Here is a 26,984-nt window from a genome sequence, read left to right on the forward strand (position 1 = left end):
AACGCATCATGGCGGCTAATGCACTAATAAAATAATCAAAGCACGAAAGAAGTAGTGTCCGTTACGTTACGTGGAGGAAGCGATATGAAAAAGGAGTGTGTGTATATATATATATATATATATATATATATATATATATATTCCCGCCTCACAGTAGAAACGGGTCTGACACATGCACGGGTCCTCTCCAGGTAAGATTTATTAATAACACTGGAAAGATGGTACACCACCAGAAGGGAAAACACCTGGCAGACGCGTTTCGGCGTGTGCCTTCCTCAATACCAGCTTCGTGTTTGTCCTGTTCGTGTTCCGTGGGGCTTTCACATACTGTGTCCTCACATCCTATTGGACCATTGCTATCCAATACGTAGAGACGCTTTTAATATCTATTCAGTATGTGCTGTTACATTAGCTGGTAATGGAAATGCCCCTTTGTACTTTTGGTCTCCATAAACTCTCACAAGCAGGCTTGCATGTAGCTCCAATACAGTGAACGACGGTTAGGTAACCGGCTTGAGCACACAGTGTTGCCCTGACTATGTCAGCTGTCAGGCCACATACACACGGCCTCCGAGTCGTCTGTGTCAATAATTTTTCACCTGGGGGAGTCCCGTTCGGTAGGGGTCTGCCGCTCTCTCCCCAATGCCTCAAACCTATGTGTATATATATATATATATATATATATATCACTGAAAAAAACATAGGTTTCAGGGGCGTTATAGTTAGCTGGACATTTCACTCGTACAAAACCATTGAAATTCCCCCGTTATAGTTAGTTGAGCTAACTATAACTCATGACCTGGTCAGTGACATCACTCATGACATCTCAAATGACATCACTGTTGACATCATCCAGTGAATATGTGTTTTTCTGAAAATTAAATATGTTTTATATATGTACATCATGGATGATTTCTTGTTTTGTAAAATTGATTGTATAACTTACTAAGTGTATTTTAATGAATATATGGGTTAGTGAGTAATGTTTAAATATGTAAATATCTGTATCAGTCTCTCACTTTGTGTATACGTCTTTGCATGGGTTGGTGAGTAGCTACAAGAGTGTATATGGATTATTAGTAGGTTTTTTGAGTATCGGTCTGAGTGTCTGTATGGTTCGGTGGGGGGGTACTACTTAGTGCATAGATGCATGAATGAGTGATTCACTGTTTGTTTGGTATTGAAGACCGCATGTATGCAGGACTGTATAGGTGGATGAGAGTGTGTATGGGTGTGTTAGTCAGTGAATGACTGTCTCAATAGTGTCTTTATGAGTAACTACATATGTTTTAAACTAGTATATGTGAGTATCGGTGTATATAAGTGAGAGTGAGAGATTAGAAGAGTTCCTGTAGAAATAAGTAGGTGTTTCTATAAGGGATTGTTTAAGAAAGTAAGTATGTGTAAGTTTCTGTAGAAGTAAGTGTGGTACTGTGTGTATAACTGTATATGCAAGTAAATGGATGTTTGATACTTTGTTTGCATGTGTTAGTATGTGTGAGTAATTCTATAGATGAGTGGGGGTGTGTAACAGGATGTTTAGGTGTACGAGTACATATGGTGAGTGAATACATGTATGAGTGACTGTATAGGACTGTTGGTGAATGAGCAGATGTGTGTGTAGATCTTGGAATTACTGAATAGGTGTGTTGTAACTGGTATTGGTATGTGCTTTGTTTTTAAGATGTTAGTTTGTATTTTTGTATGTGTATCAAAGGTTATATTAGGCTGAGAGGAGGTCTGCCACTCTATCACAAGGATGATGTCATCAGTGATGTCATTTGAGATCTGATCAGTGGTGTCATCAGTGATGTCACTGACATGTCATGAGTGATGTAATATGTGACGTCATCAGCAGTGCATTGTGGGCGCGCAAGTTATAGTTAGCTGAACTAACTATAACGGGGGAATTTCAATAGTTTTGTACGAGTGAAATGTCCAACTATAACGCCCCTGAAACCTATGTTTTTTCAGTGAATTTCTAATTTTTTTTAATGCTAATTTCTAATTATAACGTGCCTGAAACCTATGATTTTTTCAGTGAATTTCAAAGGTTTTTTAAATGCTAGTTTCTAACTATGCCTATAGAGGTAGGACATGTGGAGGAAGAAGAAAAAACGGACAGAAAGAAGCAAAAGAAATGCAGAAAGAAGCAACAGAAGTCCTCAAAGAAGAAGAAAAGTGCAGGAAGAAGGAAGACCTGCAGAAAAAACAAACAGAGGAGCAGAAAGAGGCCATGTGCAAAATCATCCTGTACCCTCAACTTTTTCAGATGGGTACTGGTGGTAACTGACTGACTAACCAGTCCTAGAGCCAGTGCTATTCTAAAAGACACTTAGAATACAGTGAAAACACCTACATACACTAGGGAACACTATGCGTTGGGGTACCCCTGTGATTACCATGGCCTCCTCTGTAAGCCCCTAGTACATAATAGGGCAGGGGGATTAAAACGACCTCTTAAAACGCGCCACAAGGTGTGTTTGCACACTGGTGAAGGAAGGTGGGGCCTGAGGTGACGTTTGCAAACACACCCTGTGGCCATTTTAATTTGGGGGATAAAGTCCCCTTGAATCCTCAGTGGCCCTTGGGTCCAACTAGCTCACCAGGTATCTCCAGTTAGCGCCACAGAGCTGCGTTGCAGAGAGGTTAAAATGGGGCACGGCTTGGACCACCTCTCAGCAGCACAGTGCAGTGGCGGTTACTGTAAGCACCTGCTGGGCTAGTTGGCCTCCAGGATTGAAGGGGAATTATTTCCCCAACTTAAAACACGCCACAGGGTGTGTTTGCACACGTCACCTCAGGCCCCGTCCCCTCCCTTCTCCTGATGGAGCGAGTTTCAGAAATGCATTCATTTCAGCTCGTGAAGTTACACTTCCATAAATAATTAAGAATATTAATAATGATGTGTGTTGTGTGTTTATTAATTCAACCTAGATTAAAGTTGCATGCACGAATACACGGGAATAACATTATGTGCTTTATGTTGCAGCGAGTACGTTTTTTTGAAAACTAATTAACTAACCTTGTTTGTTTGTCTATTTGTCTTATTAATTGCGGCTATTTAATTAATTGCATGTGCCTATTTTATGTATGCTTTTGTCTACGTGGTGTTTTTTTATTTTATACAGGTATGCAGAGAAACCTGCTGGACTAAGTGAAGAATGGTAGATATAAATGCTGCTTTAATTGTTCGCTTTTGCTAGGTAATATAGACCAAATGGGTTAATCATTAGCAATGATGGGTGGGTAACAGAACGAATTTCATTTCTTGCATTAATTGTTCTTTTATGTTTGTTTATATACTAGTTAACGTGAAAGCATTTTTGAGGCCTAGTGCATTCGTGATTGAGAAAAATTCTGCTCGGATGAAAAGCAAGAGTCCAAATGTGGTCAAATCCCCTGCCAAAAATTATTAACGCGATGAAAAGTGAAACGTGATGAGCTGACTGTTCTTTGGTCAAGCAAGGCCAAGGCCAGGAACCGGCAGAGGAGTATGACAAGCTGAGGAAGCTATGAACTCTGTTATTATAATGTTGCAAACTGGAGGAAGCTTCGCAATTCGAAAAGCAAAGGACAATGGACTCTAAGAAAGAGACGGAACTAAGGTTCAGAAAATGTGATGACATGATGGCCTGTCACTTGACAGCCAATCGGACTCCGACTTGAGCAGAAAAATATAAGTTTTCATAGATTAGTGTAGCGTAGAAAGGTATAAAAACTCTTCCCCCGGGGAAGAGACGGCTGCTTCTTGCTGACCTTTAGATGGGAGTGTTGTGCTGACGGACTTCTCTTGGAGCACGTAAGAGACCCTGTAGGCCCTAAAGATGTTATCCTTTTATTCTTTTATATAGCAAGAGTAGTCAGGAATTTAGAATTTTAATGATGCCAAACTGCTATTTTCTATTTGAATTATGCTTTTAAAATTTACTTGAAACCGTCATTACTTTTTATAAAGACTTTAATAAAAATGCTTAATAAAATATCCTAATGCACTTTCTAAATATTAGTTAATAAAACATACTTTGAAATTCAAGCTGGCCTTGTTATTTCATGAGTTTAGGTTACTAATAGCAGATTTTATCGCCACAGTGGCTTAATTAATCATAGGGTTTGTTAAGGTGTGATGAATTTGTTTTACTGCAGTTGTATATAAATGTATATAATTTGTGAATAGGTTAATTAGGTCACATGATTCAGCTGGTCAAAATATGTCATGTTAGTTTATGGGCTTACGAATACATTTTGGTGAGTATTGTGAAGTTGGGTATCGTTGCTTATGGCATATTTCCTATAGGCCGCTGGATCACTCCACTGTTTAAACACACCCTGTGGACCTTTTTAATTTGGGAGACATAAGTCCCCTTGAATCCTGAGGGTTCCTATGCTCAAACTAGCCCACTAGGTACCTCCAGTAAGCGCCACAGAGCTGCGTTGCAGAGAGGTGTAAAGAGGGGTGCGTCCTCTGAACACCTCTCTGCAACGCAGCTCCCTGGCGCATACTGGAGGTACCTGGTGGTCTAGTTGGCCCTCAGGGACCCTCAGTATTGAAGAGGAATTAATTCCCCAACTAACAACTCGCCAGGGGGCGCGTTTGCACAATGGTGAAGGAAGGGGGCGGGCCTGAAAACGTCTGCAAACACACCGAGCCCCCCACTGGTTATTTTAACACAAGCCCCGGGGAGTGGCGGTCCCCATGACTTGGGGGGACCTTTGAGCCCCCTCACCTATTTAATTTCTAAGCTCTGGGGGGTGGCGGTCCCTGGCGCTGGGGGGGGCTGTGAGGCCCCACCGCAAATATTCTCATGAAGCCCTGGGGGTTGGCGGTCCCTGGGGCTTGGGGGGGGGGGCTTTGAGCCCCCCCCCACCCATTTATATTTGAAGCCCCTGGAGTGGCGGTCCTCGGGGGTTGGGGGCCCCCCTATACAATATGAAGTTTGCACCCGGGACATGGACCACCCGGAGGCTAAATAGAAACGCGCATCCTGCGATTTTTAAAAGGGCCTTGGGGGTCCTTGTGGGCCCCCTGAGCTGGCCTAGGGGGTCAGGGTGTTTCTACCCTGCCCCCTTTTCATGTTTTGCATGTTTTTTTCTCAGTTTTCTTGTGCATCGGTTCTACCGAGGCACAAGATGGCTGCCAACACTTCCTGATTTGGAGTGTTGACAGCCAATTAGCAGGAAGCTTGTGATCGGGAGAGTGCGCGGATCCTGCACGGCCATAGATATGTGGAAAAGTAAATTTTGCCATGTTCTGTGTCCCTACGCCCCATCCATCATATGTTATGTATGCATGACCAATATGCATATGTTATTCCCCATTTCTGATTAATGACGCAATTACAGTTGTGTCCACCTCTAATATGTTAGTTTCCAGTCCTCGTGAATACTACGAATATCAGGCCTATGTAAATTAATGTTGCCACGTTTCTCAGTGTGCACGTTATTCCATTATAAAGTCCCCGTTTCTAGGCCTCAAAAGGGCCCGGACCCTGGATTCAGCTCCTGACTCCTGAAAGCCTCGCTGAGGAGCGATACAGCCCCCACCTGTATCCTCGACCTTTCACTTACTTCCTGCCTCGCACTGCCCGGTGCAGCCCGGCCCTGCCTCTAAGTCTGCCAAAAGTATGTTATAGTTCCAGCTATCAGTTCAGTCCTCCTCCTTTGCATTCCTAAGCTACTGAACTGCATCAATAGTTTCCGTCGTTGTCTAGCCTTCTCGTCTCCCTGTTAGAGAAATACTGTATTTAATGGTCATTTAGTATTCTTCATCACGCATTTCATGTAGAATAATGCATGGTCCAGTCTTAGAATCAAGTTAGCCTCTCCCCTCATGACTTCTAGTTTATATCAACATGTTCCCTAAACATTAGATACCAGATAGGGTTTAGGTACATGTCGCTCCGACCCTCCAGACTCTAGTCTCTGCTCCTAGCACAGAGTTCGTAGCCCCCAGCTTCTCCTAGTAACACGTCATTGCCAGTTTTCGCGCACCATTAGGTTAGAGGTCCCGGCTCCTTAGGTAGCCCCCTCCTATGTGTCCGCCCATTCATGACATATTCTGTTACGTTTTACTTCACATGTCTAAGTAAACTCCCAGTTACACCTCTTTTTACTGTTATCTCTCGCGACTGCTACACGTCATGCCTTCTACTCCACCCACTGTTACGCCTACTGCAATGTAATGCTATGTGTTTGCGCTATGTATATAAATGAATGTCTTGTTATTAAATGTTAGCGTGCGCTCATCCCAGACCAAGCCCCGGCAGCTGCCGGGCCTCTTTTCCCCTGTCATCCTATTCCTATGCAGGTTGTCCTGATCCTGTCCTTATGCTGTAATAAACCTGCAGAAACTCCTACTACCTCGAATCTTGACTCTTATTTATTGAGCTATCTGTTATTCATTCATTCATCCAAAAATAGGGTATTATTTATTTATTTACCACATAATGGCGCCCGAATAGGGACTTGCCCTTTCCCCACGCGTCGGTGAAGCCACGCCGACCCCCTGACCCTCTGCAGTCGTGACGGAACCATACCGTGCACCTGGCAGATATTTCTGCTTCAAGTATCCCTCAGGCCCACGGAGGAGACGGAGGAGGCGGTCCAGCATCCGAACGAGACGGTGGAGGAACGCGGCGAGTCCCGACCAGAGCCCAAGCCGAGAGTCCAAGGTCCGAGGTATCCGGAGGTCCACCCGTAACTGAAGTCCGAAGTCCGAAGTTCGTCGTCGTAGTCCAGTCCCGTCCGAGGCCTTCCGTTCCGTGCTGCCCGGTGAGTACCATTGCTGGGGTAGTGTCTAGACAGGGTCAGTCTAAATTGACTCTGGTCCGTGGGTTGGTGGTACCCAAGCTCACAAACGAAGTGTTCACCTAGGTGGATACGGGTCTTGATGTGTTCCTTTATGGGACCGGTATGTTCCGTACTGTTATAGCAGTGCATCCAGTAACTCTAGTCTGTTCCGTTCTCGAGAATCCTGTTCTGTTTTCAGTATTTTCAGGTAGTATTCTGTTCGAACTGTTATTTATAATGTTGTTTAATGTATTTCCAATGTCGTGGTATGCCTGAATTGTTTCCCCAATTGTTATTGTTTTTCGTGTATTGTATTGTGTTCCGATTCAAGTTTAGAATGCCGCTCTTTTCCAAGTTACGTCAGTTAAAAACTAGAAAGGGTCTGCTGGAAGCAGCAGTTCCTGTTCCGCCTAGGGACAGTCCAGGTCACTTTATGTATCAGAAACATGGCATAAGCGCCATATTGTATCTAGATTTATGGGTAGAGTATACCAAACAGTTAGAAGAAAAGTATAGATGGCCCGTATCGGGTACATGGGATGCCGAATGTATCATGCGAGTAGAAGAAGCATTATGGAAAAAGAAAGCCAGACAGTCACAGAAAGATGCCATCGAGTTATGGCGTAAGGAAGCTCATAAAAGAACGGAAAAGGAAGTCAGAAAGTCAGAGTTAAGTAGAGAATCCCAAGAACGAGCCCAAGAAAGAGAATTAATCGAGATAGGTGAACAAGTCAAAACCGAACAGTCAGACAGACAGAGGCATGCCCTTATTAGGGGTATGTATCCTCTCCTTGCCGAAGGCTTGCCAAAAGCGACCCCAGAGGCACCCAGTAATTTCCCGCCACCATTAGTTCCGACCAAGCTACGTCACAAACCGACCGCAGCTGATATTTTTATTTCGTCCTATTTGGACGACACAGTTCCAGAATATGCAAATCCTGTTCGCGCTCCGCTAGTCCCTGTAAATCAGGCACTTCCCGTTCCTCCAGACACCGGAGTACCTGTTACGGTACCCCCGGGTCAGCCTGCCATACAAGTTCAGCCCACGTTACAATTACCGACCCTGCAAGCACGAAGAATGTCAGTCGACGATTCTAGTCTAGGGGCCGCAGGAGGAGGTCCTCCTCAAACCCCGCCGCCACACAAACGTTTATCAGCACTCGAATTACATGCTCAAGCATCACAGCGTACTCCTAAAAGTAATAAGTCTGTTACAGAAATCAGACAAGCCCTTGCCGAATGTGTTTATGATCCAGTTCCAGGCGAATATAATATGGTTTTATATTCCGTACGCGTAAGAAGGGTGACCGAGTATCTAGTCACCTTGCCAAATATGAAAGAAGATCTAGACAGAATATATCGTTTCATCCGTACAGGGGATGATCCAGAAAGTATTGGCGAGATCATGTCTCAAAGGAAAGCCGAGATTCAGCTCATGATATTAAAGTTCCTGATCAATTGTCTAATAAGAGAACAAGATTACCCGTCTAAAGATCCCGCCGAAATGAGAATCCTGACAAGGTGGAGTGATAATATAGCCGAGGGTAAGCACAAGACCATTAGTGCCATGGAAAGTATGTACAAGAAAATTCGTAAAGAAATAGTAAGGTTACACGAACAGCGTAAAGCAGCACAAGTAAGTGAGAAAGAAAGTATCTCTGATCCTGAAGAGGAAGACGAGAATCCCGCCAGAATAGCGTATGTAGGGAAATCCAGATTTCCAGATCGCCATTTACGTCTAGAACCCAAGTCTATTTTTCATCATCCAGCACCAGAACGAGAGCCTTGTTCTCTAGAACAAGTATTTCAAGCTACCGATCACATTCTGAAATCACGAGTCGGTTATAGCGAGTTAAGCACCATGCATGAACAAGAATTAGCCCGATCAGCAGTCCGATGGATTACTGATTCTACCACTTTTCCAGACGAAATAGTGGCACAAATGTTTCTGAAACTGCCCCCAGCCGAGCAACGACTGGTGGGTATGTATATGATCCAGCACCTCATTATTCAGTATGAGGGTCAACACTCTGATCCAGGCCCGTTACACGATATCCTGAACGAGTTACTCCAGTACAGATGGAGAGGTCTAGGTACCGATTTAATTAGTGTTATTCTAGAACAGCGTCACAAGTATAGAACGTTCCTGAACCCGCATTTTGTTCACGTCTCACCCCCAGAAAGTAAACCATTCTACATAGACAGACAGAATCCGTTACGAGAAGTCCACCCAGTCCAAGGGACGGGTGGCGAAATGCAACGAGTGTTTGTATACACTCCGATTTCAAAGATGGAACTCCTCGAAATGAAAAAGCTAATTCCCTGTCATGACAAGGATCCAGCAGGGTTCCATAGAGAATTAAAAGACATGCTCCGTATGGGAGAATACACGTACCCAGATGTCATTAAAATGTTAAAGGTTCTGCTACCCGCAGGGGTGTATGAAAAGTTAAAGGAAAAAGAATGGGAGGTGGGAGAGAAAAAGATCGATTGGACAGCTCTAGAAGCTGAAGACAAGGCACGAGTACCAGGTACCGGTCTTGGAGATAAATGTAAAGAATTACCAGAATTATTGATTCAAGTTTTACCCAGATTATTGACAACTAGAAAAGAAGACTGGGATGCCATCTCAGCCTGTAAACAGAAACAAGATGAAGACATTAGTGATTTTTATTCTAGATTTGAGAAATGTTTCAGTATTAATAGTGGTCTCAAGACAAGTAGTGAGTCATACCCTCATCTTTTCGTTACCAAATTAGTCGAGAATTCAAGTCCACAAATTAAAAACCGAGTTTTGAAAGTCGAAAGCACCTGGCAAGCAAATACTCCGTCCCAGATGCTCCAGATGCTCCAGTATCACCAGAATAGAATTAGAGAAGAGCAAGAACACGAAAGAAAACGTATGAAAGACACGAAAATGAAAGTGCTAGTTGCACAATCTATTCCTCAAGACAGTCAGAAGAGGGGTCCGATTCAAGCCAGTCATCCTGCAGCTCCCGTTAAAGGGAACTGCAATTATTGTAAACAGCCAGGTCATTTTATAAACGAGTGTACAGTTCTGAAACACAACATAGCTACTGGTAAGACTAAAGAAAGACCACGTCCGCCGAGACAAGAACAAGTTTCACAGATTCCTCAGTCACAGAATGCACAACAGACAGTTACAGTACCGCAGCCTATTGCTGCAACACAGCACGTTACATCGCAGATGTACCAGTATGCACAGTCTGAGTATCCAGAGTACCAGTCATATTCATGAAACAGCCTAGAGAGGGAGGTAGGCTTGCCTCTCATCGAGATACCTGTAGACCAAGAAGGTCCCTATGTACACAGTCAAGTATTAGGGAAAGACAGAAAGTTTCTGATCGATACAGGGGCAAGTAGGACCACAATTAGTCACGCCGAAGTTCCAGGGGCTCCGCTCTCAGGCTCAAGAAATGTTTCCCTTGGATTTTCAGGAAAACCCATAGTTAATGAAATATCTCAGCCAGTTACTCTAGAAGTAGGTCCATTGTCCCGTACTACTGATCTGTTACTTACTAAGGCATGTCCAGAAAATCTGTTAGGTATTAAGACACTGAAAGAGTTAGGTGCAGTTATTTGCTGTTCCCCAGAGGGAATACGTCTGTTCCTACGTGACTTTAAGGGTCACTATGTATTACGAGATTTTGATTCCAGATTGTCTAATGTTCCGCAGCATTTATGGGCGCAAGGTCCAACTGATGTAGGTTACATGCAAATCACACCCTATCGTGTGACTCTCAAACCAGGTGTAGTGTTACCCCGAATCAGACAGTACAGATTGCCACCTGAGGCTGTAGCAGCCTTATCCAAAATTATTGACGAGCTCATGGCTCAAGGAGTAGTTGTAGAAACTGACTCCAATGTATGCAATTCTCCGATCATTCCAGTCATGAAACGTACTGATCCAAATGCACCCCCAGTATATCGATTAGTGATTGATTTACGAGAGCTTAATAAATGTATTATTCCTCAGTATCCAGTTGTTCCAGACATTTCTTCCCTGTTAACTGCCATTGATTCCGAAGCCATGTTTTTCACTGTTATTGACCTCAAGAATGCATTTTTTAGTGTTCCAATTCATCCAGACAGCCAGTTTCTTTTCGGATTTTGTTTAAATGGAAGGAGCTATATGTTTACACGCGCTCCTCAAGGTTTCACAGAAAGCCCTAGTATTTACAGTCAAGCACTCAAGAGACAACTAGACAATATTCACATGCCAACTGACACTGCCCTGCTCCAGTATGTCGATGATCTACTGATCACAGCCCGTTCTGAACGTGCTTGCGAGCGAGCATCACTTACAGTTCTGTATTTTCTAGCCGAGATGGGGCACAAGGTGTCACCTTCAAAGCTTCAATTCTGTGTCCAGCAAGTGGTATACTTAGGACACTTGCTGTCCAAGAGGGGTAGGCAGTTGACACCCGACCGTATCCAGTTAATAGCGAATCTTCTCCAGCCCAGAACCCAGAAGGAGGTACGTGCTTTTATCGGCCTTACTTCTTATTGTAGACAATGGATTCCCCAGTATGCATTTCTAGCCAAGCCACTGATACAGTTAACGACACAGGAGGCAGCCGTATCGACTGTCCTCCCTTGGACATCTGAACATACACTTAGTTTCAACGAGTTAAAGAAAGCCCTATGCCAAGCTCCAGTTCTAGCTACACCGAACTACAGTAAGCCTTTTACACTTTTCGTTACAGAACGCGAAGGTACAGCATTATCTGTTCTCACACAAGATCAAGCAGGTCAATACAAGCCCTGTGCTTATTTTTCAAGCACATTAGATCCAGTCGCCCAGGCGTTGCCTGCGTGCCTCAAGTCAGTTGCAGCCACAGCACTAGCTATCAGACAAAGTGATTCCATAGTTTTAGGACATTCCCTGACAGTACAAGTTCCACATTCAGTAGAAGTTCTTTTAAACCGAACACAAACTCAGCACTTGACAATTGCACGTTTAACAGGTTATGAATTGACACTGTTCCAGCCACACATAGAAATTAGACGCTGCAACGTTCTGAATCCTGCTACACTGTTACCATCAGTTAGTTCAAATCCAGACACACATGACTGTGTGGAAGTAGTTAACGTTACGACAAAGCCAAGACAAGACCTGACAGACATTCCGTTACCAGATCCTGACCTGACACTTTATGTGGATGGTTCATGTATGAGAACTAGTACAGGAGAACTAGTCGCCGCATATGCAGTGACTACTGACACTGAAGTTATTGAAACACACCGTATTGATACCCTGTCCGCTCAAGCAGCAGAGCTAGTTGCTCTGACACAAGCCTGTATACACGCCAAGAACCTGAAGGTTAATGTTTACACAGATTCACGTTACGCATTCGGAGTTGTACACGACTTCGGAGTGCTCTGGCAGGAGAGAGGTTTTATGACTTCTCATGGAACCAAGATTCAGCATGGTCTCCTTATTCAAGCTCTGTTAGATGCCATACATTTACCGACATCTATTGCTATCATGAAGTGCAAAGCACATACGAAAGTTACTGACATTATTTCCCAAGGTAATGATCTAGCAGACCGCACAGCCAAGCTTACAGCACAGACACCAGACATTCCAGTAAACATGACACATACTCCAGATCTGATTACATGCATGACAGTTAAGGACCCTACACAAGATGTCATAGATATTCAGTTACATGCTACTCCCGATGAAATCAAGAAATGGTCTGTACAAGGAGGGGTCCAGACAGATCAAGGATGGTTAACGAAGGGTAGAGCCACATGGTTTCTCCCCGATTCTATGGTTCAAGTTATTATCAATACCGCACATAGTCCAGCACATTTAGGAGAAAAAGCTATGTTAGACAGTATCCAGAACATTTGGTTCAACAAGCATTTACGAGCTGCAGCCAAGCAGAAAGTCCGTACCTGTATGATATGTTGCCAGTTTAATCCAGGTAAAAGTGTCCCGGTGGAACAAGGTGGTTTCCAGCCCCCTGACCACCCTTTTGAGGTCCTCCAGATGGATTATATTCAGATGGAGCGATGTCGAGGTTTCAAGTATGTCCTTGTAGTTGTATGCGCTTTGTCCAGGTGGACAGAAGCATATCCAGTCCCAGATTACACAGCCGCGACCACTGCCAAGCAGCTGGTTCGTGAATTCTTCCCTAGATACGGACTCCCTAGAGTCGTATATTCTGATAACGGTCAGCCATTCTCATCCGAACTCATGAAACACGTTTCCCTGTTGTTAGGGTACCAGTGGAAGTTCCATTGTGTACGCCATCCAGAAGCAGCTGGACTAGTCGAGAGACATAATCAGACTCTGAAAATCCGTATAGCAAAAGTCTGTAAAGACAAGGGTGTGGACTGGTTAGTAGCTCTGCCAGTCGCTCTATTTTACATGCGTATGGTCGCACATTCCAGATCAGGTCTGTCCCCGTATGAGGTCGTATTCGGCCGCCCCCCTAACATGTGGGGTACTCCTAGACCCCGAAGTATTACCGATGTTTCATGTAATATGCTGACAGATTACCTAGCTTCCTTGATGTCTGCCCTCAACTCATGTCGTTCACAGGTTGCCGCCGCATTTCCAGACAATACAGAGGTGGCACCGCACGAGATCGTTCCAGGATCCTTGGTGATGGTCCGCAATTTTGACAGATCAAGTCCGCTGGAACCACGTTGGAAGGAGCCACGTCAGGTCCTCTTGACCACCCGAACTGCCGTCAAGTTAGAAGGCAGGAAGGGGTGGGTCCACCTCTCTCATGTAAAACTTTTTAAAGGACCAAAGCTAGACTTCAAAGACATTGCCAAGAACATTTCCCCGGATTCGAAGGATTGCCAGAACATTGTTTTAAAGGACTGTCCCGCACCAGACTTTATTACAACCCCTCCCTTGGTAGAGAAAACTCCGCAACAGGAGTATAAGTTAAAGCTCAGGTCTAATAAGTCAGCCAGTTTGATTGTATAAGTCCTCCCCTAGGTGAAACGGTTAGACTGTTTCTGACATGTATAAAATAGACCCCCATAGTGAGAGAGTCAGTCGAAGTTCACTGCAATGTATCGTTTTTCTGAGTTTCATATTATTTCTCAGCATAATGATTTCTTGCACCAGCTATGCTTTCTATCTGTATTTACCAGTTCCTCATGTGAATATGTCTGCTCATGCTACAGTAGAGCACACGTTTAGTGATCTGCCTCCTCACGAATATTCATACCGCCTCGCCATGCGTAATAACACATTCATCCGTATGTTACATTATTCACACCAGACCAGCAATGCCACTAATTGTTGGGTGTGTGGTCGACTCCCCCCTTTCCAGACATCGAAGGGAGTTCTGCCACTGTTTCCTTATCCATTTTCACACGATGGTTCGTGTGGAGCATGGTCCACGCTAACGTCATCCTCAACAGATATGTCTTTTCTTAACAGTACATGTTTCCCAGACAAGCAAGGTTTCCCCCATAGAACAGGTTTAGATCTAGAAAATGAAGTATATAATTTAGGAAATTATTCGTCGAATTTCATGGTTCTGAATGTTCAGTCTGATACTACTCCAGACTCACCCGCTATTTCAGTACTACCAGTCAAAGGCGAATTATGTGTCCGTAGTTATGGTTCTGTACATGTAGGACATAGTGATTGTACTACTATTGTCAAGTATAGTGACAGTAGGAAATCTATTTTTAAAGCTTCACGTCATTCTTATTTTGTTTGTGGTCAAACTGCATATGTCCGTCTGCCCCTCGATTGGGAGGGAACCTGTTACATTGCTTTCCTACTGCCACCTGTTTTTCTAGCCCCACCTGACTATCATAGGAATTCTTTCTTAGTACACACTAGACACAAGAGAAATCTCCCGATTGTCGATTATACTGAAACCGCCGCAGAGCAATTCATTGATATAGATAAAGGTGTTTTCCCTTATTTAGGTACAGTTGTAAATAGTAAGTTAATTCGTAGGTTAACAAGAACCCTTGAAGCTGTAGTAGATGAGACTGCCTCTGCTCTAGGTAACTTAACTGAAGAACAATCCTTTATGAGAATTGTCGTTTTACAGAATCGTCTCGTCCTTGACGTCATACTGGCCGATAGGGGCGGGGCCTGTAGAATTCTCGGATCCAGTTGTTGCATTTTCATTCCAAATAACGCGCCGTCTGTTTATTCAGCTATAACCAGACTCCATAAAATTGCCCATCTGTTACATCAAGATCCAGGCACCTGGACATGGTCCGGTTGGTTCTGGAATGTAATTTCCGCATGGGGATGGAAAGTCCTGTCCTTTCTAGGTATTGCAGTAGCGATCATATTTAGTTGCTGCCTCTGTATACAATGTGGCCCTGCGATTTGCAGCATGTGTGCTACCTCTTGTATTCCTAGTCCCAAGCCCCGTTCTAAATCCCGTTCCAAGACAATTCGAGACGAGCAAATGGTACTGTATGAAATGATAGACGGTATCATGAATATTGATGTTTCCTGATGGAAACGTAGTGACAAGGAGGGAATGTGGAAAAGTAAATTTTGCCATGTTCTGTGTCCCTACGCCCCATCCATCATATGTTATGTATGCATGACCAATATGCATATGTTATTCCCCATTTCTGATTAATGACGCAATTACAGTTGTGTCCACCTCTAATATGTTAGTTTCCAGTCCTCGTGAATACTACGAATATCAGGCCTATGTAAATTAATGTTGCCACGTTTCTCAGTGTGCACGTTATTCCATTATAAAGTCCCCGTTTCTAGGCCTCAAAAGGGCCCGGACCCTGGATTCAGCTCCTGACTCCTGAAAGCCTCGCTGAGGAGCGATACAGCCCCCACCTGTATCCTCGACCTTTCACTTACTTCCTGCCTCGCACTGCCCGGTGCAGCCCGGCCCTGCCTCTAAGTCTGCCAAAAGTATGTTATAGTTCCAGCTATCAGTTCAGTCCTCCTCCTTTGCATTCCTAAGCTACTGAACTGCATCAATAGTTTCCGTCGTTGTCTAGCCTTCTCGTCTCCCTGTTAGAGAAATACTGTATTTAATGGTCATTTAGTATTCTTCATCACGCATTTCATGTAGAATAATGCATGGTCCAGTCTTAGAATCAAGTTAGCCTCTCCCCTCATGACTTCTAGTTTATATCAACATGTTCCCTAAACATTAGATACCAGATAGGGTTTAGGTACATGTCGCTCCGACCCTCCAGACTCTAGTCTCTGCTCCTAGCACAGAGTTCGTAGCCCCCAGCTTCTCCTAGTAACACGTCATTGCCAGTTTTCGCGCACCATTAGGTTAGAGGTCCCGGCTCCTTAGGTAGCCCCCTCCTATGTGTCCGCCCATTCATGACATATTCTGTTACGTTTTACTTCACATGTCTAAGTAAACTCCCAGTTACACCTCTTTTTACTGTTATCTCTCGCGACTGCTACACGTCATGCCTTCTACTCCACCCACTGTTACGCCTACTGCAATGTAATGCTATGTGTTTGCGCTATGTATATAAATGAATGTCTTGTTATTAAATGTTAGCGTGCGCTCATCCCAGACCAAGCCCCGGCAGCTGCCGGGCCTCTTTTCCCCTGTCATCCTATTCCTATGCAGGTTGTCCTGATCCTGTCCTTATGCTGTAATAAACCTGCAGAAACTCCTACTACCTCGAATCTTGACTCTTATTTATTGAGCTATCTGTTATTCATTCATTCATCCAAAAATAGGGTATTATTTATTTATTTACCACATAAATCGAAACTTTTTTTTCATTTTGAATTTCTCAGGAACTACTGAACGGATTTACACCTTTTAATAAAAAAGGATCTTTCTGAACCAAGGGCTACCTTTTTGCCAAATTTGGTGTAATTCCGTTCAGCAGTTGGGGCTGTAGCCGTGTCTAAAGTTTCCTATGGGAAATTGCATGGGGAAAACACGTTTTGGGACCCCCTTTTTTCTCGCTTGACGAATCACCCCGAAACTTTCAAGATATCAGCGGGCCATACGTTTTGGAAATTTCGCGAAGATTCGTCAACCTGGGCCAAAGTTATTGGGAGTAGAATGTTGCGAATTTCCTATTGAAAATAGGTCCTAACTATAACTACCTACTGGCGACCACCAGTAGGTAATATATTTGAATATTTCATGAAAATTCATCAAACAGCACCAAAGGTTTCAGCCAAACAAAACACACACACACACACCTCTCTCTCTCTCTCTCTCTCTCTCTCTCTCTCTCTCTCTCTCTCTCTCTCTCTCTCTCTCTCTCTCTCTCTCTCTCTCTCTCTCTCTCTCTCTCTCTCTCTCTCTCTCTCTCTCTCTCTCTCTCTCTCTCTCTCTCTCTCTCTCTCTGTGGCTATATAAGTGAATAACTGTGTGGCAGTAGCTGCATGGGTGTGTGAGTGGCTGTATGAGTGAGTTACTGGTAGTATTATCAAGCTCTGAGAGTGGATATGTGAATGGCTCTATGGATAAGTGAGTGGTTGTGTAAATATTTGTATGGTCTGTGAATGGGTATGTGAGTAGATGTGTGAGTGGACATATGAGCGGTTGTATGGGGGGGGGTGAGTGTGTGTGTGAGTGGTTCTGGGATGATGTCAATTATGTCTTTTGAGATATCATCAGTGATGTTACTGACCAGGTTATAAGCAGTGCGTTGGAGGGCGTAAGTTATAGTAAGCTCAGGTAACTAACCGCTGAATTTCACTGGTTTTGTACGAGTGAAATCTGAGCCTAACAATAACGTCACTGTTAGGAAACAGTATTAAAAAAAACATACAAATACACTGAAAAAACAAAGGTTCCTTGGAAGTTCTAGTTCAGAAATATAATAATATAATGCAACCACCCTCCCTCAAGCGCCTTGAGACCCTCTGGGTGAGTAGTGCGCTATACAAATTACTAAACTTGAACTTGAATGAAAATAAGCCTTAGAAATTCACTGAAAAAACCCAACGGTTAAAGGGATGTTGTTGTTAGTAAATAGACAAGTACTCACACTCACAGAGACACTCACAAAGGTTACAGGTTACAGTTAGTAAATAACATTGAAAAACCGTAGAAATTCACTGAAAAAAACAAAGGTTACAAAGGCGTTATTTTTAGGAAAAAGAATTAAAGAAACCTTAGAAATTCACTGAAACAAAATAGAGGTTACTGGGCCATTATTGTTATGAAATAGAATTTTAAAAAACTTAGAAATTCACTAAGAAAACAAAGGTTACAGGTATATTAGTGATGGGTTCAGATTTTACACACACAAAATCATAGAAATTCAGCATACTTATCTCAAGTAACTACAACTCGTGCCCTAAGGTAACTATAACATGTGCCCTCACCATGGACCTCTAATTACCCCACATATTACATCACTCATAACATCTTCTATGACATCATTGATATTACTGCAACATTTGCAGTGAAATTATTGATGAGAAAACTGCATGACGGGGGCATGAGTTTTAGTTACCTCAGTGATGTCATTTTAGATGTCATGAGTGATGTCATTGACAATGTCATGAGTGTTGTAATATGTGAGGTCATAAGCAGTGCATAAGTTATAGTTAACTCGGGTAACTATAACTGCTAAATTTCACTGGTTTAGTAAGCATGAAATCTTAGCCAAACTAAATGTCCCTGTAACCATTGGTTTTTGCATTGATTTTCTAAGTTTTTTAAAATGCTATTTCCTATCTATAATGTCCCTGTAACCTTCGTTTTTTTTCAGTGCATTTCTACGTTTTTTTAAATGTTATTTCCGAACTATAACATCCCTGTAACTTTAGTTTTTTTCAGTGAATTTTTAAGGTTTTTTAAAATTCTATTTCCTAACTGTAACCTGGAACCATTGAGAGTGGGTCTGGGAGTGGGTATGTGAGTGCCTATCTGGGTCTGTGAGTTTTGCTATCGGTCTGTGAGTTGTTCTGTGAGTGGGTGTGTGAGTGCCTGTCTGAGTGCCTGACTGGGTGTGAGTAGATATGTGAGTGCCTGTCTGGGTCTATGAGTGGGCCTCTTAGTGGCGCAATAGGTCTTTTATTGATTGTGTGAGTGCCCGTGTGTGTCTGTGACTGGGTGAGTGGTGCTATGGATTTTGGGCATTTGCATACTTAGGGTAATTAAAATGGAGACCAATGGACTCTACTCTTACCAGGAGACAACAAGAAAGAAACCCCTCCTCACAGTCACTACAAATCAGATTGCGCTCCAATAGATCAATGATGCATTCATTTCCATTAAGGATTTCAGATTGTTTTTGCAACGTGGAATACAAAAGGAAACACACTTGCTTTGCCTTAACTAAGCCCAAGAAGTTAGGATCATTTGTGCTTTACCAAAGTGGAGCTTCAACTGGGGCACCTGCTATGCTTATATTTGTTTGTGCATTGAAATAAGCAACAGAGCAAGAATGGAACCTATTTTAATCCAACAAGATTCCCCAGTTTTACAGAAAACTTCTACCTAACTAGAATATTTTCTTCTGGTAAATCGGTACGTGCTACCTCTTTGGGTAAAGGTCTAATGCATATTCTGTACTACATCTGTGTAAAGGAACACAAGGTAGTGTCTCCAGTGACCTTGTTTGCATGTAATTTCGGCAATGTGAATGTTCCTCGCACGGTCTTCATCCACAAATCTGTGATGTCATAAATCCTCTTCAAGAGAAGATGACGAGACTACAAAGAGGTGACTCTCTTGCAAACAGGGGTATTTCCGCTAAACTATATAAAGTAAGTGCTTTTTTGTTTGGTGCAAATGTCTTTGTATACCTCTGTATTAATAACGTGTACCCAGATGCGCTCGGGTCCTCGTATTCCTCTGTATTAGGAACGCGTCACCAGACTCACTTGGTGGGCTTTAAGTAAGCTGTCCATCAACATGGGAAAAGAAGGGAAGACCTTTACATACTATAAATGACAACAGGGCATGGCCCAACATACAGACTTGCAGATGATTTGGGACATCTTCAGACGCTGGGTAATTACAAGGGAGAATCATGGACTCTGCTCTCACCAGGAGACAATATAATAGAAAGCACTTGTCACAGGCAACCCGATCAGATTGCGATCCAATAGATCAACAATGCATTCACCTCCATTAAGAAACATGGAATACGGGAGAAAAGGCAGTTTTCTGAAGGGGGGAGGGCCGTGTCCCAAGCCGATTTCAGCCCTGCAGACCCCATCCGCCAGGGCCTGCCCAAAATTCAACTGGGGGAAGTTAAATGTCAATAGTATTCTAGGTGCAACTAGAAGCTTGCCGTCACTGTTCCCTCATCGTTCAATACTTTTGAAATTTACTCCATACGGCTGATGGACTGAACAATTGCAAGGAGTTGCAATAACTATAGAGTGAACCTCTGCTGGGGTAGATGACATTTCTTGAGGAAACTGGTTGTGTATTTTGTATTTGAGTACTGACGTTGAAAGGCTGTCCCCGTTTTGTTTATCGTTGTAGTCCTGATAGCACCCTCAGTAATGTGCAGTTAATAACTGAAAACTACAGGGTGGAGGACTAGGTCTAATGTCATTTGTCGGATATTCTAAATAGATAATGAGGATAAAAGGATATAATGAACTTTTGATTTTTGGACATTTTGTATTATATGTTTTCATATTGTGTTGTGTGTGATTTTTCTGATTTTTTTGTTTACTACTTTTTGGTAGAGATCTCAGCACTTCAATGGTTGCTTTTAGTGCCAGGTGAGGTTAATTGCTAGTCTTAATTATTCAGAAACTCCCCTTTGATGCAATTTTTTTTTCACAATTCTTTGCTAAAAATTGTGGGGCCCGACAGAACTTTTTGTCATCTTTAAAAAAAAAAAAAAAAAAAAAAAAACATCTGCATAGCAGCATATGCGCCGTGATAATATTTCACATATAAATTAAACCCCTTGATGACTAATTCATCCACAAAGGAGACCCAGCATCACAATACTGCTTCAATATAAGGGGATAAAATGATTTTATAACACAGTCTCTTTGAACTCGATATGAATTCTTAGGCCTCACCGGGTACCACTGCAGATTTGTCAAGGGGTATGGCACCATTGTGGTCTCCTTGACAGAGCTGACTTCAAGGAAGCAGCCACATCAGGTGATGTGGACTGATGGGTGCCAGCCCGCTTTAAACCCTGAAAGAGGCTGTGTGCGCTGTGTCCGTGCTCAACGCTACTGACTTCTCCAAGTAGTCTGTGATGTAGAGTGATGCCTCAGAGCACGGTGTGGGAGCAGTGCTTTCACAGCTGAATGAAGAGGGCCTAGATCAACCTGTAGCCTTCATTAGTTGGAGGTTACTTCCCCAGGAACATATGTGGAGCGCCATTGAAAGGGAAGCCTTTGCTGTAGCCTTGGCGCTAAACAAGCAAAGACTCTACTTGTTTGGGACTTTTTTCCAGGTTCATACAGAACCCAGGCCCCTCAGATGTTTGATGCGAATGAGTGGTGAGAACCATAAACTGTTGAGGTGGTCCATCTCCCTACAGGGAATGATGTACTTTACAGTGGAACACCACCCTGGCACAGAACACGCTAATGCTGATGGTCTGTCCAGGTTCTTCCGTCTTTGTGGAGCGAACTCCCAGGATGTTGGGTTGTTTTTCCCACTTTCCGCTTGGGAGCACACTTGTTAGACCTGACATCTTTTTGCGTGATTTCCCCTGTTTTTTTGCTTCTGATAGTCTGTTTTTGACTGTGTGCTGTATTTCATTTTTGTGGTTTAAGGACTCTGGGAACTTTATCACTGCTGACCAGTGCTAAAGTGCAAGTGCTCCCTGTGTAATTGTATTGGTGATTGGTTTATCCATGATTGGCATATTTGATTTACTAGTAAGTCTCTACTAAATTGCCCAGTTGTCCCCAGGGCCTGTAAATCAAATGAGTAGTCCTGCAACCATGTCTCAGACCTGCCACTACAGTGTCTGTGTGTGCAGTTTTTAACTGCCATTTTGACCTGTCTAGTGACCCACTTGCCAGGCCCAAACCTTCCCTTTTATTACATGTAAGTTACCCCTAAGGTAGGCCCAAGGTAGCCCCATGGGCAAGGTGCAGTGCATTTGATAGGGATTACATGGATTACATGTACAGGTGTGTTTTACATGTCCTAATAGTGAAATACTGCAAATTTCACTTTTTCACTACTGCAAGGACTATTTATGACTCATCGAGGGGTTTGAAATGTTATCACGGCGCGCATGCTGCTATGCAGATGGAGGCAGCGTAAACTGCATCAGCATGGCTGCTTTGGGGATTGAAGTATGAACTCAATGTAGCAGTTCTCTTTCTAATTTTTCAGTCATTAACGTTCGTCCAATGAGAATGCATGTTTGTACTTTAAAAATCATGTGAGCTGCGACAAACAGTATGCAGCAAGTTTGAGAAAGGTCAATGCAGAAACGTGTCACTTGCTAAATAAATTATGACAATTGGACCCGGAGAGTGCCTCGTTTTCCTTTTGTATATATGCGTTCACTCATGACTGCAAGACCAACAGTGGTTCTGAATGACGCACGAGGGAGTTAAATAAAGAATGAAAAAAATACACATTTTCTTAATGAAGCTTCAAACCGATGCATCTGTTATTTTTTTCTTTATTTCCCTGTGTCAATGTTAGCCTAGCAGTCATGAGCGACAGCATCGAAAATCACACACAATATCACCTATTACTGTATTTTTCAGTTTAAAAATAAATACGGACAGAAAAATAGTTTTGTTTGTATCTGTAAAAAAAAATATATATATATAAATATATATTGAAAACCATGGAGCCTTAATAATAATTATATAAATATCTATCATATGCAGCCACTAAGGATGCTTGGGGAATGAGTGCTCGCTGTTACCGTTACTGACATTCAATCAATAGGAGTGTAGGGGGAAATTAAGGTAAGGCCGCCCCCGCTCAAACAACTGTAAACCAAAAGCGCCTTACCTAATCAACATAACATCAAAGCTGAACGACCACCAGAGGGGATCTGATATATCATACTTAATCTAGATCACTGGCACTATATAAATACGGATGGTATATAAGTAACCATTTTTAAATTGGGAGGCTTGCAGCACCAGAATAAAGAGAGATAGCCAGCAATCCCCACCATATATTTTTAGAATTTTGGTTGAATCAAACACGTTGGTTTGTTTTCTTTGGGGTTCTAGGTGCATTAGTACACGGCTTGTAATAGTGCACATTGGTATTTGTTCATTTCTTTTACAAATCACTATTATCATTTATGCACATGTGTAAATTTGTTCCTTTCTTACACACTACACACAGAGAGAGTGACCGATGATGAGAAGTGGGTATACTGGTAATTGCTAACCAGGAACCCCCTCGGGTGTCACGACCGTGAGGCACTCCCTCTGTTTTCACACATTTTTTTGTGTCTTGTGGGACCTGTGTCTGTTCTTCTTTATAAAGTTTACATCTTTGACCCATGGGACTAGTGTTACTTTACACATTCGAGGGATCTAGATTAAGTATGATATATCAGATCCCCTCTGGTGGTCGTGCAGCTCTTATGTTATGTTGATTAGGTAAGGCACTTTTGGTTTACAACCGTTACTGACTACCTTTACTATCAAAGGCTTCTGGATGCTCCCCATTTGGACACTGATATGGGGCTGCATTAGTGTTGTTGGGGTGGCAGGAGCTGCAACATTCCATATATTCCATCCCTGAGGCAGGTAGCTCATATTATGACTTTTTATATGTATCTGTGTGAAGGAGTGTCCAGTCAACGGAGCAGAGACGACCAGATGCCTGCTGTCCGAGGGGTTTATATTTTGTGTTCTAACTGTCCTTTTTGGTATTTAGCCCTCCTTGGGAAAAAAAAGCAAAATATACCCTGCAAATAAATTACTGTTACAAAACGATACTTTGCTATTGGTGGCTTGTGATGGGTCTTAGTCCACAGAGATCTTTTCTTTACTTTGACTATTTTTATTGCAAGGACATATTGATGTTCGGAGTGAAAGGTTGTGAGCATGGGTGAACATACCTTTTCAGCATAATTTTTTTTATGTGGAACTTACCAAATAATCCGAACTTGTGTGCCACCATCAGAGCCAACTCCTATGTCATTCAATACAGAAGTCGACTTGGAAATGCCCTTTAAATAGTGCAATCAAAGCACTGTTGAGAATACACCAGAGTGTATGTCTGTGCCTCAGAAGGCTTTTTATGCCCCTGTACTGGATGTGCAGTGTTGGAGGAACTCCGCGCAAGCGCCTGCCTTCTGTTCTGGATACAGAAATGCACGTGTAAATTCCTGCATGTCTATATATCATGCTAAAGCGCACGTCGAATTAGTTATCCTTTTCCTTGTTTCTTGAAGAAGGGCATATTTCCCTCATTGAGAAACGGGTTCCTCTTCACATTGATCTATTATTTGGTGTTCATATGGTAATGCTTATGAAGTAGTGATTAAGCATATGTGTTTTCTATTTTCAGCAGTCCATCGACCTTCGAAAGATGCTCCGAGACAAGCAAAGCAAGAAAAGTTCTGGCCAGATGATTCCTGTGTTTCCCCCTTGGGTGTGCGAGAGACCAGCACTGATTGGAGACTTCTTAACTAGCTCAAATTTGGGTCCAGAAATCAATGTACCAATAGGTGCGTATCCAGCTAAAGCAAAAATTATATATATGTGATTTATTCCTTTTTTTCTTAGTGCTTTCTTGCCTTTCTCTTTCTATTGTGTAACAGTGTCTTTTTAAATTTAGACTCATTTTCTAAGTAATGTTGCTTTTTTGAGCCTTACTGCTATTTCAGTGTTTGCAAATAGAAGTAAAAATGGGGTTTGCGTAGGAGTGAATTCAATTTTAGGTTGACCTGCACACATTGAGCCGTTTTACTAATGCTGGAAAGTTTGTCTGGCTTTCTAAACATTTGCAAACTTTCCATGTGGGTAAGCATTTTTGTAGGAATAGTTTTTGTGAACACACTTTCCCACAAAGCCTTTTTTTGTGTTACAATTCGCTCACTAACAGTTGAGTTTCTCTGAGGTATTTACCACAAATTATTTCAATAATAACCTCACACCCGTTGAGAAGTTTGTGAAGCTTGCAAAGTTTTGAAGAAAACTTAAATACCTTTGCAGTTTACAAAGTGTTTGTAACTTTGCCCTTATTTTACCTACAAAGAAAGGCACATTTGTTGTAGTCCCATGAGCAAAGATTATTATGGGAATGATGCCACAGTCCGCAAGGTGATATGATACTTTACCACTTTAAATTCATAGAAAGGGAATTGTCAGAGGATCTGATAGACTACTAGCCGCAGATTCCTTCACGTAGAATTATCCCCAGGTGTGATACTGGATCCGGAAACTTTTTTGCCACAGCATCCCTGCACGCCGGGGGCGGGGCGACATCACGCAACTCCACCCAGGCATCGTCCGCGCACGTGACGTCAGCGAGGCCACATAAGACCCGCCCGATGCGCCTACGTCAGTTTTTTCCTTTTCCACGTACAACCGGATCCGGTCCTTGCTACGGGCCTGTTTCGGACCCTTTTTTCTCCATTTCTTTTGGTGGAACAGTGTGCGTATGCCTTCGGGCTTCAAAACTTGTACGTTTTGTGGGCGTCTTATGTCAGCGACGGACCCGCACCTCATTTGTATGTGGTGTTTGGGGGAGGATCACGGCACCACCGACTGCGAGGCCTGTCAACAGTTGAAGCCGAAGTTGCGGTGGGAGCACTGCATGAAACTTCTCTCTGCGCCTCTCTTCAGGTCGACGTCCTCCCCTGGGTCTGCTTCGGCGGACAGCTTCAGGTTCGGCCGTGGTTGTCGTCATCGCCCTTCTCCGATCTCACTTGAGCGTCGCTCCCCGGTGGGTAAGTGTCGCAGTTTGTCCCCGGGGGCTGGGTTCTGGCCTACCGGGGGTGTGGACTCTCCGCGGATGATGTGGCCCGCGTGTCATCCTATCCACTTTTTCCTGGTGTTGGGGCGTCGAGAGTCCAAATGTAGACATACGCGGCGGCTTTGCAGGCCTCACTAGTGTCTCCGCCTCTCTGGGCACGGCGGACCCCTCGCCTTGCGCAGGGCCCTCTGCAGAGCCGCCGGTGGCTCTGGCCCGACTGGTTCGGATCCAGACTTTGAGGGTGTGGTGCTGTTGGGGTGCGGCTCCGCTGTGGCACCTCCTTTAGGCCATGGCGTTACTGCCTTGCCGCAAACTCCTGCGGGAGTCCCTGTGCTGTCGCGGGAGGTTGCCGGGGCTCGGGTCGCATCCCCGAGCCCCTCCCGGTCGCTTGACAGGGTGGTCCTGTCTAAGGCCGAGGTGACGCCACTACAGCGCCGGCAGCAGCTGGACGGTGCGGAGCCACAGGGGTCAGTGAACCCTCCTCGCCCGCTCCGAGTCGAGGCCAGGTGAGGACCCCTCTCCGGGCCCCTCTCGTCCTTCCCCGCAGGCGGCTGCCTCGACGGGGGTGAGTCGGAGGTGGAATCGTCCCTGGCACCGTCTCATGGGTTGCAGAGCGATCTACGCCTCATTCTAGGCTGCGGCTGGCGGAGGGCTTTGTGTCACTCCCCAGGCCCGTCTCGTTCCCCCACGCGGATGGCTACCTCTGTGTCGGTCCGGTCGGTGCCGTTCAAGCACCGCCCTGGGGCCGGTTCGGCTCCAGCCCTGCTCCGGTCCCCGATGCGGGGTGACTCGGAGGAGCCTTGTCCGGCGATGCCGCATGGTACCGGCACCTCGCCTCAGGCAGCGCACTCTACGGCTCCGCGCAGGGGTCGTACCGCGGATTCGTCTTCGGACGCTCCTTACTCTCCATAGGCAGGCTGTATAATGGTGTCATCCTCCTTGGAGACTGGTCGCCGTGTGGTGTCTTTTTCACCAGCGTCTAAAGGCGGCTACTCGCCCTTCCTGATGCAGAGGTGTTCATCGGAAGAGTGGCAGGTCCCTCATTCTTCGGCTCCTTCTGACTTCCAGGTCTGGCCCTTGCCCGCCCGCTTGGCTTCGGGGACGGCCACCTTAGTTTGCAGCCGTCGCCCACGGACGAGCTGCTTTCCCCGTCGCTGGGCCCTACAGAGGCGGGATCGGCCTTCGCTCACGCAGTGTCCACGGCTGTGGGCATCCTGCGTATGGGTGACCCGGTGGCTCACTTTCTGGAGGAACATTTATTGAAGGTCCTTCACCAGGGCTCTGGTGGGAGGGAAACCTTGCTTCCCTTTGAAGGTTCCCTCCTTTCTTCCTTGACGGGGGCTTGGAAGCGCCCTGCCTCAGGGG

At 44.1% G+C, this 26,984-nt stretch overlaps 1 protein-coding gene across 2 annotated transcripts in view; it reads left to right on the plus strand.

Moving 5' to 3' along the window:
* The window catches only part of TUBGCP2 (tubulin gamma complex component 2), a 376,270-nt gene that overhangs the window by 125,422 nt on the left and 223,864 nt on the right, over window positions 1-26,984 (plus strand). For both annotated transcript variants that reach the window (XM_078643325.1, XM_078643326.1), the window contains exon 5: window positions 24,210-24,369. In XM_078643325.1, the coding sequence (XP_078499451.1) occupies window positions 24,210-24,369 (160 nt within the window). The remainder of the gene's footprint in view (window positions 1-24,209; window positions 24,370-26,984) is intronic.

Source organism: Lissotriton helveticus, chromosome 5_1, assembly GCF_964261635.1.
Source record: "Lissotriton helveticus chromosome 5_1, aLisHel1.1, whole genome shotgun sequence".
Lineage (NCBI taxonomy): Eukaryota > Metazoa > Chordata > Amphibia > Caudata > Salamandridae > Lissotriton > Lissotriton helveticus.